At 37.1% G+C, this 16,072-nt stretch overlaps 1 protein-coding gene across 5 annotated transcripts in view; it reads right to left on the bottom strand.

The window, feature by feature from the left end:
- The window catches only part of DACH1 (dachshund family transcription factor 1), a 382,097-nt gene that overhangs the window by 12,716 nt on the left and 353,309 nt on the right, over positions 1-16,072 (bottom strand). For 3 of the 5 annotated variants that reach the window (XM_088459396.1, XM_088459406.1, XM_088459421.1), the window contains 4 exons: positions 12,179-12,214; positions 11,458-11,605; positions 8,435-8,578; positions 4,998-5,066 (listed from right to left, as the gene is read on the bottom strand). In XM_088459396.1, coding sequence (XP_088315522.1) covers positions 4,998-5,066; positions 8,435-8,578; positions 11,458-11,605; positions 12,179-12,214 — 397 coding nt within the window. The remainder of the gene's footprint in view (positions 1-4,997; positions 5,067-8,434; positions 8,579-11,457; positions 11,606-12,178; positions 12,215-16,072) is intronic. The other 2 variants (XM_088459403.1, XM_088459412.1) reach the window with 1 other exon arrangement.

Here is a 16,072-nt window from a genome sequence, read left to right as displayed (position 1 = left end):
CACTGCATTTTCAGCAATATAGAGGATGGTTGATAAATAAAACCTGCACAAATATGCTGAAAAGTTATTTGGTCAATCATCAAATGATGAGGCTCAACACCTTTATTATAAGAGCAATTATTATGTTATTATGCAATGAATATGAGGACAAAAAGAACAATAATTATTTTATATTATTATCATGTAATGAATATATTAGGGGCCACAATTATTAATAGAGCAATATTATTTATTCATTATATTACATGTCAAATATTCATTTATTGATCAAAAAAATTATGAATTATTATTGTATGATGTTGCCACCAACTATAGCAGAATAAAATAATAATTGTTACCCCATCATAACTTTTGGGCCCAACTGACAGTCAGGTAATATTGGGCAGATAGCTAAAATGCATGCTCATACCGATGGCTTTAAAAAATTGTGGTTTTGTCTTCTGTAAATTTTTTAAACCATCAGAAAAAAAATGAGTTTTGATAAACAGCTCTTTAGTAAATTCCTGCCCCATGCTCTTTTTTTAAGCTTAGTTCCCCTTACTAACCCCACTACTTTATAATGTACAGAAGGAAACATCTACAGGTAATTATATGCTTCTTAACTTACACTCTTACACTATATTAGATGTTAGCATAGAGCACTGGCTTCAAGCCACCCTCCAATCTATCAACTGTGGTTCCCTGCTATTGCCTTCATTGTCTCAACTATCCTTTTCTCAGTTTTATGCTTTCTAATTCTTATTCCCTGATGCATGCCCTGCTGAGCTTAAAACATAGCCCAACAAGTTATTGAATGATAGGGCAGCCCCAACTTTAAACTGAATTGTGGCAAAAATCCAATATAGCTTTAAAATAGAGACATTGGTTGTGCCTTACTCTACTGCAGCTTCCTTTCCCACCACAAAATGCTAAAAAAAATCTCGCTTTGAAGAAGGGAAAAAAAGTTGAGCACTGCATAAAGCTACTGTATGAGAGTAAAATAAAGAAGAGAAAAAGACTTAACGTGATCTAATCTGCCCAAGCAGCAACTTCCGCAACACAAGATTTTCTTCTAAGCACATGGCATTGTGGTCCGTCAGCTGCAATGATTCATCAGAGGAGGATGAATGTACAGTCTGTACCATGATTTCCTTGCTTTTTTGTTAGGTAGATCATGTTTTGTACCACTGTGCTAAAAAGTTGTTTTTGTCTATATTTGGTCCCCCTTGCACACATGAACATACATTTTGTGACTCACATTTTAATTCCCCTGTATGTTATTACAGATGCAGTAGGTGTCTTTTTCTTCAATTACATTTTAAATGGTTTTACCTTATTACAATGCTTTTAAAGCTAAGGGGCCACCCATAAGACCCATGGAGTGTATCAGGCTGTCTATTAGCTAAAGTTATATTGTAAGACTTTTTGACGGGCTTCCACAGTTAATAAAAATGAACTCAGTTTCAACTTTATATTACTGAACATCAAGTTTCAGTATCATGATTTCCTAGGCTAACTCTGGTCTTGGAGTGACAGAAGGATTTTTCTATTTGCTATATTATACTGAGAATCACATGCTTCATTGGCAATCAAAATGCAGGGTGAAAATGGGGTACACGCACCCCAATGTCTGTGGAAAAGTATTACTGAAGAAGTGATGAGGAAAGAAAGACAAGAAGATAAAGTTAGAGGACTTATTATTTTATTGGTTTGAAGGGGTGTGGTATATTTTGTCAACATTCATCATGTAAACATTCATATTCTCAACATGAGAATGTCGACAAGCAGCATATCGACATGCTCGCAATGTCGTCATTAATCACGCCGACATTCATCATCAACACTAATTAAATGTTGACATGATTGTAATATTAACAAAACGTCCCTGGTGGTTTAGTGGTGCCTTATTTGGTATGGTGGGTCCAGCGGCTCCAGCAGTGTCTTCCAGGTCTGGTGGTCATGTGAGGAGGATTTCTGGCAGATCCAGTGGTACCTCTAGAGTGGAGTATCACTAACTATAACCCTAGTACATAACCTCCCCTTCCATAGCCTAACGTCCCTTGTGGTTTAGTGGTGCCTTATTTGGTATGGTGGGTCCAGCGGCTCCAGCAGTGTCTTCCAGGTCTGGTGGTCACCTGATGAGGACTTCTGGCAGATCCAGTGGTGCCTCTAGAGTGGAGTATCACTAACCATAACCCTAGTACATAACCTCTCCTTCCATAGCCTAACCCTTCCCTTAGCGTCTAACCATAACCCTCCCCTCCTGCAGCCTAGCCCTAACCCTCCACTGATGGCTTATGCAGAATGTCCATGTTTCACATGTTGACATTCTGCACATGCAGACATATTCAATGTTGACATTTTAACAATGTCAACATCATAACTGTCAACATTATATCAACATTATGAATGACACTTTGGAAATATCTGTTTGAAGACAATAAAAACTGGCCTACTGATGAAACCAATTCAGTAATTTGACATAGCTGAATATGAATACAGGCAGAAAAGTACAGGCTAACGTGTAATACATGAAAACATAGCTCTCTGAAATCAACGAATTGTTATTCCTTTTAGTGCTTTTCTTTATTTTTTTATAATACAGTATAATGTATTCTTAACTTCTCACATTAAAATGCACAAGTAAAGGTTAAATAGCTTTACTATTACACAGTGTCAAGAAAGTATTTGCACTTTTGAATTTACAGTTATAAATATTGATCTAAACAGAAGACAAAAAGATCTTGTTTTGCATTTACTTCTTTTGAATACATTTATAAAATATTTCAAGATAAAATGTGATCAATATACATTCAGACAATGTAAAAGTTACAAGAAGTTACTGATTTACAAATGTATTTGGTGAACATTTGTGAATTTCAAACTACATTCTGAATAAAAGGTGTTAATTTACTTAGTCACTGGTTTGCATACTACAATCACACATAATATTTTATTTGTGGGAATTTTGTCTACAGCATTATGAACTTTACACGTTCATAACATTAACACAAACTATGTTTCTACACTAGACCAGCATCTCGAGCAATTCTGTAAAAAAATAAATAAACTCATCACAAAGGATAAATCTTTGAGTCACATTTCGGAATACTTAAAAATTATCATTCATTTTGGAATTTTGAAGCTACATTTTTTAAGAAACTTAGGGCATGATTCAGAGATTTACATTAATCTGTTGATTAACGTGCATCTCTGATGTTGAGGGGTCTGTGCCCACACAGGACCCATTCTGCGCATGTGCAGAATGGGTCCTGCAATCTCACTTGCTAACCCCCCCAAGCCGCATAAGTTTGGGGGCAAAGCAGGGGCGTTGCTGGTCACCATTCCCGGAAACAAAGGCATGCCCCTGTTTTCCCGAGAGGGACGAGGCCATGGGCTGCACCAGTGGACGCAGATTCCAGTCCTCTTAAGTGACCAGCACCTGGTCAGGCTACGGGAAGCTTCAACCTGACAACCATTGCATCATCGGTCATGATGGTGATCCCAGTCTGTGACATTGGTCACAGTGCTTGGATCACAAATGCAGCAAGAGATTGACAGATTTGCATAGCCGCTTGAGCACAGCTCTGCAAATCCATCCATCTCTGAATCAGGCCCCTAGTTTGTAAATTCTAGAATAAAATTCTTATTACTATTCAATTAAAGACCAGAGATCAACTGATGAGAAGGCCTGAGGCAACAGTTAATGCTTAATTCAGGCTAAGTAAGAGGGTAGATGATGAAAAGACACAAGTGTTGGCATTCATCAATATAGCATTTAATATGTTTTTTAAAAATTGATTGATAAACCTTCACTATGGCTGTATGTACTAACTATTTACTAACAAAGCACACAAAAGTGAGTTCCCGTTGTCCTGACATGAAGCAAATGATTCACGGCAGATTAAACCAGAAAAAATAACAACCTGAAAGACTGGCTTTATAATTTTAAAATACTTAGCAGTTAAAACTGTACAAAAAATAAATAAATAAAATAAATATATGGAAATCATAATGGAACAATTCTTTATTTTGTACACATTTCATTATGTGTTGCTCTGCCACTGACACTGACTGTAATCCATTAAAATATGTTATTTCTATATATACAATAACATGTTGTATATAGGTAATGCCCCTTTTTATGCATTAATTTGAGTAAATGTTATAACAAGAACAAAATAAAGATATCTCAAATTCACTTGTAAACCATTACTGATATTTAGCCACACTGTGCCATGATTCACTGAGTGGGAAATACCAACACTTGGCTCTGTCAGTATGTGACAGCCACTGTCAAACCAATTAGGAGCCATATATACCATGCATGCTCTTATCTACAGTATGCAACTTGAATAAATCTGTGGCCTCTGCTCTGCTCTCCTATAATGTACATACTGAAAGATGAATCAGAGAAGAAGCCAATGTATGTGACAGAGGCTGCACTGGGATGGAGGGGAAATCTCACCTAAGGTCTACACATGGAAAGCCTGACTAAATAGCAAGAGTTTGTTTAAAATTAGATTTTCCCATTAACTCAAGGGAAACCTTAAAAGATATAAGGAGAGAGGTAATATGACTGTTTTTGTAATATTATTTCCAGTTTGCAATTAAATAGAAAATAATAGCCACAGTTTCTTTTGAAGAGTTGCATAAAAAACACAGCAGAGTTTTTAGATATACAGTACAGTAACACAGTTTCATAATTGTAGTTTCTTAGAAGCCAAAACATAAAAGTAATAGATTATACGGAATTGTAAGCCATTGGAAAAATATAAATTGAGCAGCTGATAGGATTTCTATCAATGATGCAGCTCTACTTTATGTGTGATAGAGTTGATCCCTTAGCTGTTATGTGAAACATTACAGAATTAATTTACTGTAATAAACAACAGTGAAAATGTGACCTTGTTTGCACTTGTGTTCATTTCAGCCAGATGGTGAGCTACATGGCTGAATAGCATACTATAACAACACTCACATGCAAGATCTAGATTTATGGACTTTGCACACCTTACCTTGTATTGTCCTTTCAGCATCTGTTCTGGCCCCATTGCGGTCAGATTCTATTTCTGGGGTCAGAGCTTCTAAAAAACAGGGACAAAAGTGAATGACATTAGTAGCAGAAATACAACAGTACTCAGACTCTATGTAGCAGGAGAGCAGTTGTCATCTGGCCACTCCTAATTTGACAGGTAACCACTGTACACCTATAACATAATGGACTGTACATCTAAAGTACTTCAAATGGGGATTAGCACTAATGTACTGTGTTGTTTTCCTCTGCATATAACATTAATTAATAATGTTGAAATGTCATAAGCTTGCTCTGTTTTCCATATCTGTACTTGAGGCTCATTATAAACCTGATTTTCCAATACTATAATCGATTTTCTACTTGTTTAGGTTCATGTGAGTGAGAGAACAACATTGCACTATTCATGTGTCTTGGTTTTAAGTTCTATATCCTATGTAAATGACTCCATTAAATTATTACAGTATATTGTGAAAGAATACTGTAACTTTGGTATACACTACTAACACTGTTTATCCACATTGCCAGACATAAACCAAGTGTAGATACTACTGTCTTCTCCTTCTGTCAACCTGGCGCATATGCAGATGCCATTGTTCCCTCTTGGTGTAAACCAGACATGTACAGTATACTACTGTTCTCTCCTGGTGTAAAACTGGCAAGTATGATACTGTTCTCTCCTGGTGTAAAACTGGAAGTAAGCTACCATTCTCTCCTGGTGTAAAACTGGAAGTAAGCTATCATTCTCTCCTGGTGTAAAACTGGCAAGTATGATACCGTTCTCTCCTGGTGTAAAACTGGAAGTAAGCTACCATTCTCTCCTGGTGTAAAACTGGAAGTAAGCTACCATTCTCTCCTGGTGTAAAACTGGCAAGTATGCTACCATTCTCTCCTGGTGTAAAACTGGAAGTAAGCTACCATTCTCTCCTGGTGTAAAACTGGAAGTATGATACTGTTCTCTCCTGGTGTAAAACTGGAAGTAAGCTACCGTTCTCTCCTGGTGTAAAACTGGAAGTATGATACTGTTCTCTCCTGGTGTAAAACTGGAAGTAAGCAACTGTTCTCTCCTGGTGTATAACTGGAAGTAAGCTACTGTTCTCTCCTGGTGTAAAACTGAAAGTAAGCTACCGTTCTCTCCTGGTGTAAAACTGAAAGTAAGCTACTATTCTCTCCTGGTGTAAAACTGGAAGTAAGCTACCATTCTCTCCTGGTGTAAAACTGGAAGTAAGCTACTGTTCTCTCCTGGTGTAAAACTGAAAGTAAGCTACTATTCTCTCCTGATGTAAAACTGAAAGTAAGCTACTGTTCTCTCCTGGTGTAAAACTGGAAGTAAGCTACCGTTCTCTCCTGGTGTAAAACTGAAAGTAAGCTACCGTTCTCTCCTGGTGTAAAACTGAAAGTAAGCTACTATTTTCTCCTGGTGTAAAACTGAAAGTAAGCTACTGTTCTCTCCTGGTGTAAAACTGGAAGTAAGCTATCGTTCTCTCCTGGTGTAAAACTGAAAGTAAGCTACTATTCTCTCCTGGTGTAAAACTGGAAGTAAGCTATCATTCTCTCCTGGTGTAAAACTGGCAAGTATGATACCGTTCTCTCCTGGTGTAAAACTGGAAGTAAGCTACCATTCTCTCCTGGTGTAAAACTGGAAGTAAGCTACCATTCTCTCCTGGTGTAAAACTGGAAGTAAGCTATCATTCTCTCCTGGTGTAAAACTGGCAAGTATGCTACCATTCTCTCCTGGTGTAAAACTGGAAGTAAGCTACCATTCTCTCCTGGTGTAAAACTGGAAGTATGATACTGTTCTCTCCTGGTGTAAAACTGGAAGTAAGCTACCGTTCTCTCCTGGTGTAAAACTGGAAGTAAGCTACCGTTCTCTCCTGGTGTAAAACTGGAAGTAAGCTACCATTCTCTCCTGGTGTAAAACTGGAAGTAAGCTACCATTCTCTCCTGGTGTAAAACTGGAAGTAAGCTACCATTCTCTCCTGGTGTAAAACTGGAAGTAAGCAACTGTTCTCTCCTGGTGTATAACTGGAAGTAAGCTACTGTTCTCTCCTGGTGTAAAACTGAAAGGTGTAAAACTGAAAGTAAGCTACTATTCTCTCCTGGTGTAAAACTGGAAGTAAGCTACCATTCTCTCCTGGTGTAAAACTGGAAGTAAGCTACTGTTCTCTCCTGGTGTAAAACTGAAAGTAAGCTACTATTCTCTCCTGGTGTAAAACTGAAAGTAAGCTACTGTTCTCTCCTGGTGTAAAACTGGAAGTAAGCTACCGTTCTCTCCTGGTGTAAAACTGAAAGTAAGCTACCGTTCTCTCCTGGTGTAGAACTGAAAGTAAGCTACTATTCTCTCCTGGTGTAAAACTGAAAGTAAGCTACTGTTCTCTCCTGGTGTAAAACTGGAAGTAAGCTACTGTTCTCTCCTGGTGTAAAACTGAAAGTAAGCTACTATTCTCTCCTGGTGTAAAACTGAAAGTAAGCTACTGTTCTCTCCTGGTGTAAAACTGGAAGTAAGCTACCATTCTCTCCTGGGGTAAAAATTGTCAAGTATGCTACCCATCAGTCCCAAAAGGTATAACCCAAAGTGAAATCAAATTCTGTAAATGTAAATATAAGATGTGCAAACCATTATTTTGTTTCTATAATTCACACTATTCAGCCACGAGGCTGCTACCAGTGTCCATATATAATCTCTAGTCATAACTATGTATCCACACCTATCCTCAAATCATTTCATAGCCCTGTTTAGCGCCACAACGACTGTGAGACTAAGGGGACTATTTACTAAGCTTTGTTAGGAGATAAAGTGAACGGTGATAAGGTACCAGCCAATCAGCTCCTAACTGCCATGTCACAGGCTGTGTTTAAAAAATGGCAGTTAGGAGCTGATTGGCTGGTACCTTATCACCGTTCACTTTATCACCTAACAAAGCTTAGTAAATAGACCCCTATGTACTGTACCCAGTACGCTATAATTGAACTAATAGAGGAAAAAGTTGTAAAATTGAGCAAAAAGTACACAATCCAGCATAAAAAGATGCAAAATTGAAGAAACAGTGTAAAAATGTAGAAAAAGTAGCAATATTAAGGAAAAAGATTGCAGTCTGTGTAAAAGGCAAAAGACAGGTTTAATATGAGGCACCCAAGCCATATATTGTTGTGCTTTATCTACAACTTCATACTAATTCCTTTGCAACAAAAAAATAGTCCTAAGTATCTACATAGTACACCATTAGGCAAACTAAGATGCAAAATTGAGGAATAAGTAGCAAAAGTAAAAAAAAAGTAGCAACATTTAGGAAAAAGTGCACAGCACAGGAATCATGCCAGACACCTCGTGCCACTAAAAACATAGGTGTATGAGGACACATCTGTAAGTATATATGCATATAAAATATGATGGAGCAAACCTACTGAAGATAACCTTACCATTAAGGACCCTGAGTCCTTCTGAAGACGCTGCTTGTTTCAATGCCTGCTCAGCTTGCTCTCTCCTTTTTGTCTCAAATTCTAAGGCTTCCTGCAATTTTCGTTTTGCCTTCTTCTCTTTTTTAAGTCTTTTTTGAATTATTGCTGAAACGGGAAATGTCAGTTTAATTATTTTGATGGTCTGTCATTGTCATTTATGTAGTACACTATTCTGTGCACATGGTAAGAGGAAGAAGAAATTATTTGACCTGCTCTTAACCTAGAGATGTTGCATTTTTACCAATCCATAACTGTATTAACTGTTTGGACTTCTCAGCACTATAAAAGAATAATATATCACATTTAATTTAATTTAAAAAGCGTGGATATATTATGAATTTAAGTTGCTTTGACTTTTTTTTTTAAAACAATATGTTATTGTAAATGTTTATTTATATTGCTGTAATTACCAATAAAAATATTTGAAACATGAAGTATTTCATATCAAAACAGTTAATTGCAGATTAAATTAACGGTCGTAATAAGTAAATAAGAGAAGACATTAACTATGCCAGGCAATTATAATTAATATGTTTGGTCACAAGTTAATTGTTACTCACCAACCCCCACAGACCTGTACCTAGCAGAAAGGTTGGTGGCCAATGCCAGGGTTCTATCAATTGAAGAGTACTCACCAATGCTGATGTTGCACTAGATAATCTCCCCACATTGGCAAGAGAGGAGAAAGATAGTATAACAGACAATTCTGAGCAGTTTCTACACAGCCACTGATTACATGGTACCTTTGTCCTGTAAATACAATCACTGTGCCAGAAAATAACATAACTTGGTTGTTTATTGTTCAAGTATTCTGCATTATTGACTTGGGCACAAGATATATCATACCAATGGAGGTGAGCACTGCTTAGCTATGGGATGATCATGGCAGATCTAGTACTTGGGACCAAGGGAAAGGTGAGTATAGATTAATTTGTGACTAAACTTCAAACTCTGTACGAAACATTAATATAAATGTCTTTATGACATCATTTTTATTATTTTATTTTTGTACTTTGTAGTGCCTTTTATTATTGTGTGTGGCCCTTCATGTTAATTCAGTCATCGCATACAATCACATGAAAAAAGGAATGAGAAGACTCTTTTATATCAGAACTGATTGTGGTAATTGGTCCAATGGTATTCCAATTTTTGGTCCTTTGTTAAGAATTCCATATGTATTTTTATCTTTATTATTCAACGATCATTTTATAAATCGATCTAATACCCTTGTTAATGGATACAGTGACAAATTATTATACACAGCCCAGAATTAGCACTACTGCAGAGGACAGCAAATATACACTGCTCCTCAGCCTTGGTATATACACAAACACACTTATCTACTGGATTAATTGAGATATAGTCCCTCTTTCTACCCTCTCTTACTAATATTGATAAAAGCTATGTTTTAGGTAAGGTAATTTATTCACATTACCATAGAAAAAAAAGTATTAAGAGTGCCCCTAAAAAAAGAGTATTTTTTTCCTATTTTCACGAAATTGTATATCTGACTCTAGGAAGCACCACCAACTAATCTAACTTACAGTACCATTGTAGACATACCTGTTTAAAAGTTGGTTATTTATCAGTTTTATTGTATACCCCCTATGTCCCATACAGGCCACCTTTTGGCTGATTGGAATATTGTTGAAGTATCTTGTGCAAATTCCTTCCCCTATCCCTTTTCAATCATACAATCATACCAGCCCCAATTTGGTAAAAAAAAAAGTGTTCACTAGCAAGGTGATGTCACAGAAGGCAATGTTGCGATGATTAGGACAAAAAAGTACTTATGGTAAAATATATAAATATTTATATATATATATATATATATAAACACTTGACTATAATACTATACTCTCTATTGGTTATTCATATTCCAAAATTCTAATTTTATAAAGTAATATATATGAGTCCTACCAATGTGTAATCAACTAATTCAAGTGGATTTTTTTTATATAAAATACATTTTGTTGGCAAATGTAGATTTATATTGTCTTGAAAGATAATAATTTGAATGGATTGAACAATCTGAATGTAGCCAATAAAACAGACAATGATTAGTCCCTGCATGACACATTTGTTTAGCCCAAACACTAAATAATTGAATCTGCTTCAAATTTGATTTAATATGTGTTTTACCAGATTGAACATAGACCCAATTGTTCTGCTGTTTGATATGAGGTTAAGTGTAACTTCAAAATTACCTAATTCCTGTCCAATTTAGCAACACAGATATGGACTATGTCAGTCTTAGTCAGTCACAGGAGGACTACACACATAAATAGACTGAGGTAATGAGCACTCACTAGTGGCATAAGTATTAACTTTCTAGAACCATTGCTATACAGTTGAGGCTGACATGCTTCCCATGAATTTGACATGATTTTTACATTGGAAGTTGGTTTTACTATCATTCAAACTCTTGGAGCCATGGGCAGAACTATGGGAGACAATGGAGGCACCTGCCGCTGGGCTCCAGCTCAGAAGGGGCACATCATCCATTATCCACAACATATTCACACCACTTAGGGCTGTAACTATGTACCCGAGTGTACCCTAATGGCCGCCCAATACATGGCACCAAAAACAAAACATTCGGTAGCTCTAATAAGATAAGAAACTAGGTTTTATGTTTTCTCCTTTTGGAGATGTGCAGTTCAGTATTGGCTCGGATTTTCAGATCTCAGAATGAGTCAGAACGAGGCAGAACATCATCTTATATGGACAAAATGTTATCTTTCTCGAACATCTGTGCCAATATGTCCATGAAAGATAATGTTTTGCCTCATTCAGAGATCCCAACTGGACGGGAAGATTTGAGCCAAAACAGAACTGGACATCTCCAGTTCCTGTTTTGTGTTGTAAAATGATGGGATGTTATGGTGTCCTTATGTACTGCATAAATTCATATTATAATTAGTGTAAATACTATAGTCTAATTACTGCAATATGTCAAGATAACAGCAATGATAAAGAAATACCTCTGTTCTTTTGTTCTACTGCTAATTGTTTTTCTAGAGTTTCCCTCAGTTCTCGTTCCCTGAACAGTTCCATCTTCAGTTCGGTCTTTTCCATTTGTACCTGTTTTTCTTGAGCTCTTGCATTATCTATGGCAACTTTTAACAAACCCTACAAGAAAAACCAAAATGACTGTCAATAAATATGTAGAACATATCTTTTAAAAACAATAACCTTAGAGATTATCTAGTGTAAGCAGTGCACACACAACATTATTCTGTATATTGTATCTAATCATAGACAAGCATACAAATTAATAGGGGTATTACCTACCACAGGGACATTTATATTATATGTATACTCTAAAAATGATAAATATAATGTATATAGCAAACATTATTTGGCTCCTTAAAAAAACATGTCACACTGTCCTGTAAAAAGAAACCAGCACTAGTGCTTGTGCAGGGCTACAAATGATAGTACAACAACTATACTTTACATATACAAATGAGCGATAATTGTGGGCACCTGTTATTTACTTAATGCTTACAAAATGCAACTATTGTCCTTCGATATTTGCATCTACTGGCCACCAAACAGACAAGTTACAGCACAAATTACATTATGTCCATTGGAATAAGAAAAAGTACAAATAATGAAATTAAAATAGACAACTCCTTTTATATATACATGCCCCAATGTACAGCATATAGAGGTTCCCCCAGGAACCCCTTCCTCCTTTACCTGAAGCCAGTAGATGGATAGCGCTGAATCACGACGCTGCAGGAAAAACAAGTATATTACACTCTGTCCATAGATCATCCATAGAGGTCTATTGCTGAGCTATGGACGGATTGAGTAAGAGAAGCATATGTGCAGAAATGAGCCTAGTAGTCCCAGCTACTCCATACTATTTCTATGTGTGGGCCATATGATGGAAGCATATACAGTAGGGATAGGCCCTCAATCATATAGTTTTTCTAAATGACAAATTCCAATTGTAAAATAATATGTCATGTTGCACTATTTTAAATTCACAATATATAGCAAAATAAAAAAAAAATACTGTTTTAAAATATGCAGGTGCATGGGATTTTCCTGATTAAATACACTTATATCAAAAGTGAAAAGTTATTAGGAAAAGGGGCCAAAAAGGTCAAACAAAAACAATGAGTTCAGTAGAGTGATAAAATAAATAGGCTGTTAAACAACACTAGTGTTCATTTTAAGAAGTCACTGTAAAATCCAATTATTGCATTATTTATTACTTTAAATAAAATAAATTGTTATGCTTTCTCCTTTCAGTGTAGGAAAAATAAGGACATACGTGTTTCACTCTCAGCGTGGACTTTCTTCAGGATTAATCTAATCAATTAAAATGTACAATTACCAAACAAGGTTACCTTCAACATCACCTTATTTGGTCACCAAACACTGGGAAGTAATTATCTAAATGAATTCTAAAGCATGCCCATGCTGGGAATGAGACATTGTCATCTGGACAATAATTAATAAGTTGTATTATTCTTTACATATTTACTGTAACTGTATGTTTCTTATTCCGATATTATCTGTAGTTTTATAAAAGAATATATATGCTGGACAGTGTAAAATAAAATTATAGTGTGTAGGCCAATATTACCAAATAAGCTTCAATAGTCGTCTAATGTAAACTAGGTTAAGTTGTCATATAGAAAATTGATGATGATGCTGTTAAATATACAAAAAGTACTTGAGTAAAACCTACAAAAATTGAAACCAAATAATCAGAACTGTATTGAGCTACTGGCCTTTATGTTGGAATAGGATAGCATTTCTTTACTTTTAAGCTACTTGCATTATTCAGCAATGCTCTTTGTTTTACTGTACTTCATCAGCAACAAACAATTAACAACAAATGAAAGAGATCATTACATCAAGTGCCCCTTTAGATCACCCCAATTAAAAATTTAGTTTAGCTTTATTTTAATTCTGAGATACTAAATTCTAATTTTCTGCTCTGATTGATCTTGTTGACTTATCTTTGAAAGATGTACTCTCTACGCAATGTCTAGAGATTATTTAGTAAGATGCCAATGTTGGCACCACTTAATGTGTTGATTGGTTGTATTATCAGTAGCTGAATAAACTACAGAAATGAATATCTTGCAATAAATATTTAATAAACAAAATTCATCTGTTTTGAAGTGCTTATCTTTTGTATTTTAGATAGAAATGCTTAAAACTGTATTTCTCTTTCAGTAATATTTCTCTTTTATTTTTGAATTATACAAAAAGGGAATGTGTTTATAAATAGTTTTTTGTTCTTGAAAACATTTTTTTTTTGAAAGATGGAATTTTGGATCGAGACTTAAAAGATGGACTAGCAGCAGACCTGTAAAGAGTATACTTATAAATTAATTGAACAGGAAACAGTTAATAAAATTAAGATTCTCAAATTTTGTTGACTACAGTGTACATTTTAATATGCATTATAGAATACCAAACATGTAGTTTCCTATAAATTGTAGACATTTACCCTTTCTATTTAAAGTCACTACTAAACAATTTAATAGATATCATGGATGGTCTAATTTGTTATCAAACCCACTGTTCTTTCACCAGTTCAGTTCACTATTAAACTTAACAACTAGTGTGGGGAATATTTTTCTCTTCATACTTAGGGGTCTATTCATTATCACTTAATTTCTACAAAAATAGGTGAAAATTAAGATTTTCACCTATTTTTGTGGAAATTAAGTATCAGCCCCATTAATCAAACATGTAACGCAGGAGAATTCACTGATATCTCCTGGTTACAATTGTGCATTGATAATTTCCACAGTCCCCATACTTTAGTATGGAGATGTGGAAATTATAAAATTCATCAAGCTCCGAAATTTTTTTTTTTTCGGAACTTAACAGTGATACAATACGCCACTCTGAGATGGCATCCAATACAGCAGAGGGATCCCTCCCTTCTGTGTTCTTTTACCTGCAGCAGCTCTCTCCCAGCTCCCAGAACAGTCTTCTTGTGAGCCCAGGGAAAGAGGGCACAGCAGCGGCAGTCAGCTGAGTTCAGACTGCTCATGTGACAGCGGGGTGGCAAAGTCTCCTGCAGCTGCAGCATCTCCATCGAGTAGGTCCCCCGCACAGCAGTGGTGGCGGGGGTCCTACAATGGGCTTATGTGTGACTGGGGAATGAGGGCTGTGCTGAAGTGTGACCGGGGGAGGGAAGGAGAGCTGTCAGCCAGCATGTCTGACTGGGGGGGGTTGGGGATGGGAGTTCAAGTCTCCACACTCTGGCAGTAGCAGCATCGGCTTTGTCATGTAGGTCCCCCACATGGCAGTGGCGGCAGGGGTCCTATAATGGGATTACATGTGACCGGGGTGAAGGAGGGCTGTGTAGAGGAGGGCTGCACTGAAGTGTGACTGGTGGGAAGGAGCGCTGTCAGCCAGCAAGTCTGACCAGGGGGTCGCTCTCTGGCAGTAGCAGCATCAGCTTTGCCGAGTAGGTCCCCTGCACAGCAGCGGCAGCGGGGAACCTACTCGGTGCAGCATGTCTGGGGGGGCACAGTCTCTGGCAGGGCATCGTTACGAGGATGGGGAGCGGGGTGACAGATCCCGGCAGGGTTAATTGGAGGGAGGGCAGACAGACAGGGGCTCTCTTCACAGCCTGTCTTCAAGCTGTGCATGCGTAGCTTGAAGACAGTCAGTGAAAACTGAAAAGGAGCAGAGAAAAGTTTCTCACTTGTGAAAAACTGGCTTAGTAGAAACAGCAGTTTTTCAGAAGTGATAGTTTAGGTGAGGAGGCATGATGAATGCCCCTTAAACTGTGTTTTGAACTCACAATGAGTTCAAACCATAATATTCACATGTAATAATTATGTTTTAATGACTAGGCCCCTTAAAGATAAATCTCCAATTATATCAACTGCCTGTCTTCTCAATATTCTGAGCAATACATAAAACAAGGATGATGCTGGGGCAAAAGCATAAGATGCTTAGAAGTGGGATACCTCCAGCTACAATCTGCATGTGTGTATGCATTTGGGGGGATGCATGTGCACTGCTGAAATAAATGGTACACACTGGGAGCTGCATGGGGGCGTCACACACTCTGAGTCACTCTCATGAGAGTTAGCACCACTGAAAAATGTTGGGGGTCTGAGGGCATGTGTAGGGAGTCTGATGGCATTTGGAGGAGGTTTGTTGGCATGTAATGGCATTTGGGTATATCTAATGGATATGTAAGGGGTATGTGGGGAGGTCTGATGGCATGTAAGGGGCATGTGGGAATGTCTAATGGACAAGTAAAGGGAATGTGGAGATTTTGATGGCATGTAAGAGGCATGTGGGAAGGTCTGGTGAGCTCATTGGGATGTCTGATGGCATGTGATTGGGCCTGATGAGCATATGGATTGACATGGGGGTGATGTGGGTAGAGTCGAGACACATAATGGCCATTTAAAAAAAAAATCCACCAGTTTACTGTAATGGTTAACTCCGCAGTGATTGTGGAGGTGGCAGCAGTGTAAAAGAACAAGAAGAATTTAATGAAGACTAGTTGGACACTGGACACAGCAGTAAGTTAAGATCTGTGCATACTGATGTATACATTGTTGCTGCAGTCACACTAAACAGTCCCTCTTGGCATGC

Source organism: Taudactylus pleione, unplaced genomic scaffold (genome assembly GCF_031769625.1).
Source record: "Taudactylus pleione unplaced genomic scaffold, aTauple2 ptg000041l, whole genome shotgun sequence".
Taxonomy (NCBI): domain Eukaryota; kingdom Metazoa; phylum Chordata; class Amphibia; order Anura; family Myobatrachidae; genus Taudactylus; species Taudactylus pleione.
This window is presented reverse-complemented; position numbering and strand designations above follow the sequence as displayed.